General features: G+C 37.2%; 1 protein-coding gene across 3 annotated transcripts in view; it reads right to left on the bottom strand.

Annotated features, from left to right (window-relative positions):
* The window catches only part of LOC116702746 (glutamine-rich protein 2), a 27952-nt gene that overhangs the window by 17416 nt on the left and 7914 nt on the right, over positions 1-2622 (bottom strand). For all 3 annotated transcript variants that reach the window (XM_032537124.1, XM_032537122.1, XM_032537123.1), the window contains exon 2: positions 1573-1824. In XM_032537124.1, the coding sequence (XP_032393015.1) occupies positions 1573-1824 (252 nt within the window). The remainder of the gene's footprint in view (positions 1-1572; positions 1825-2622) is intronic.

Here is a 2622-nt window from a genome sequence, read left to right as displayed (position 1 = left end):
ATGACTCCCGCGAGGAAATTGAAAGTAAAAGTTCCAGCAGCAGTTTTAGCAAGAAAAAAGAAATAAAAAATAGATAAAATAGACAGTATAAAGACAACAAAATAACAATAATAATAATAACAACAATAAGAACATTCGTCAAGTAAACAAAGAAAAGACCATCAATTATTATTAAAGTGTCAGTGTTGAGTCCAGTGTTAAAATTATAAAGTGACCAAGTGTGAATTTAAGTCCAGGTGTGTATGTACGTATGTCTGTATGAGTACTGTATGAATGTATGTATGTATGTATGTATGTATGTATGTATGTATGTATGTATGTATGTATGTATGTATGTATGTATGTATGTATGTATGTATGTATGTATGTATGTAGTGCCTTGCGAAAGTATTTGGCCCCCTTGAACTTTTCAACCTTTTGACACATTTCAGGCTTCAAACATAAAGACATAACATTTTTATTTTTTGTGAAGAATCACCAACAAGTGGGACACAATTGTGAAGTGGAACGAAATCTATTGGATATTTTAAACTTTTTTAGCAAATAAAAAACTGAAAAGTGGTGCGTGCAAAATTATTCGGCCCTGTATGGCACTGTATGTATGTATGTATGTATATATGTATGTATGTATGTATGTATGTATGTATGTATGTATATGTATTGTCCTCTCTGCCCTATTTCCTCCTCCCCCCTAGTGAGGAGTTGTATAGTCTGATGGCATGAGGGACAAAGGAGTCCTTGAGTCTGCTATGAGGTGTCTACCAACGAAAACTAAACGTGACTTTAAGTAGGTTTAGTTTCACAATAATACAGTAATTTATACAGCATTTCTACTTTGTATTTGGCTACAATTTATTTGGAAAACATGATGAGCAAATGTATAATGTCTTCAAGAAGACACGTTTTAATGTGTTCAAGGATCTCAACAGGTTGCAGTCTCACAGGATAGAGGAGCAGTGACTCGTTACATGGACCCGTTCCACAGTGTATTAATGCTGCAGCTAACTATTATTATCTTCATGATCTAATCATCTGCAGATTACTTCTTGGATTATTTGATTCATCATTTAGTCAGATGTAAAATGCAGGTGATTGGTCCCTTGTCTTGTGTCTGTCTGTGTGTTTATGTATGTGTATCTGTTTAATTATTATTATTTCTTTTTTTTTTCTTCTTTTTTTTTGTTGGCCCTGGGACGCGTTCTTCGTCTCAGTGTATTGTTTGTAATTGTTTGTCACTGTTTATTTCTTAAATATGTAAAAAAGAAAAGAAAAAAGAAAGCTGGTTTTGGAGGATGTTTTGCTTTTGTGCTTGACTTAGATGATTAATCAACAATCCAAACATTTCTTTTCTATCAATTAACTGATTTTTCTTAGTTTTAGTAGAATAACTCTTAAATCTCCCTACATAACCCAAGATTATTGTCTCTCTCTTCACCCACAAACTAATTATTCCAGTTTCATTATGTCTGAAATACTTTTGACTTTCACCACGGTGGTGAGAGGAATATTTGATCAGTAGCCGAATCGTAGTAATGATCGTGTACCTGTACCTCTATTATTAAACAGTCTCACCTTCTTCTGAAGGCGGAGCTCCTTTGTCTCTTTCTTCATCTCTTCCGTCATCTCTTCCTCCGTCTCATCCTCCATCTTGTCTTCCATCTCTTCCGTCATCTCTTCCTCCGTCTCATCCTCCGTCTCGTCTTCCATCTCTTCCTTCATCTCTTTCTCTGTCTCTTCCTCCGTCTCTTCCTTCATCTTTTTATTTGTGTCTTTCTTCCAATTCTTCAGATTTTGGCTTTGGACCTCCTGTATGAGCTTCATGGCCTGCAGAATAACAACAGACAGACACTTAAAAAAACAATCATTGGCAATAAAGTTTAAATAAAATTTGTGACTCAAATCTGAGGTTGCTTTGAGAGTAGGACCTTTTTTTTGAGAGAGCAAAAAAAAATGTTTCAGGAATCTGACTTACAAACATCCATCTGACCTTTGACCCAATGACAACAGACAGGACCTGAATAGATGCTGACAAAGCACAATCCATCTGCTGCATATGTCCACATGTGTATCTCCGGCTGGTGATCCCGTCTTTAACCAGGTTATTTAACCTTCAGTGAGGCTGTCGGGGTTCGTTAGCTGAGTAAATGTGTGTATGTGTGTGTGTGTGTGTGTGTGTGTGTGTGTATGTGTGTGTGTGTGTGTGTTCCAACTGAAACAAAGCACATTCCTGAGCTGCATGTGAGTCTGTGTTTAACTTGTGTTGAATGTGCCCGGACATGAAGTGATGCATAGCGAACCCCCAGAGCGCTACAATCTTCATCGGCAGCATGAATCACTAACAGTTATGTTAATAAGTGCCGTCACACTACATGACTCATGTGTGACCTTTTACTGACCGAGACTCTAATACACGTTTTCTCTCTTTTTTAATAAATTCTCTAAAAATGGACACCTTGTCTCTTGGATAGGCTCTGGTCTCGACCTGGGACCTGCTATGAAAAACACCGTTCTAGGCAACTGTTTCTGTCAGGCTCCACGTCATTTATTCTTCAAGGAAATGGTTCGGAGTCATAACAAACCCAGTTGTCTCCCATCAAGGAGAAACACACATATGACAGATAC

Source organism: Etheostoma spectabile, chromosome 15 (genome assembly GCF_008692095.1).
Source record: "Etheostoma spectabile isolate EspeVRDwgs_2016 chromosome 15, UIUC_Espe_1.0, whole genome shotgun sequence".
Taxonomy (NCBI): domain Eukaryota; kingdom Metazoa; phylum Chordata; class Actinopteri; order Perciformes; family Percidae; genus Etheostoma; species Etheostoma spectabile.
Note: the sequence above shows the minus strand (reverse complement) of the source record. Positions and strands in the feature narration are given on the sequence as shown.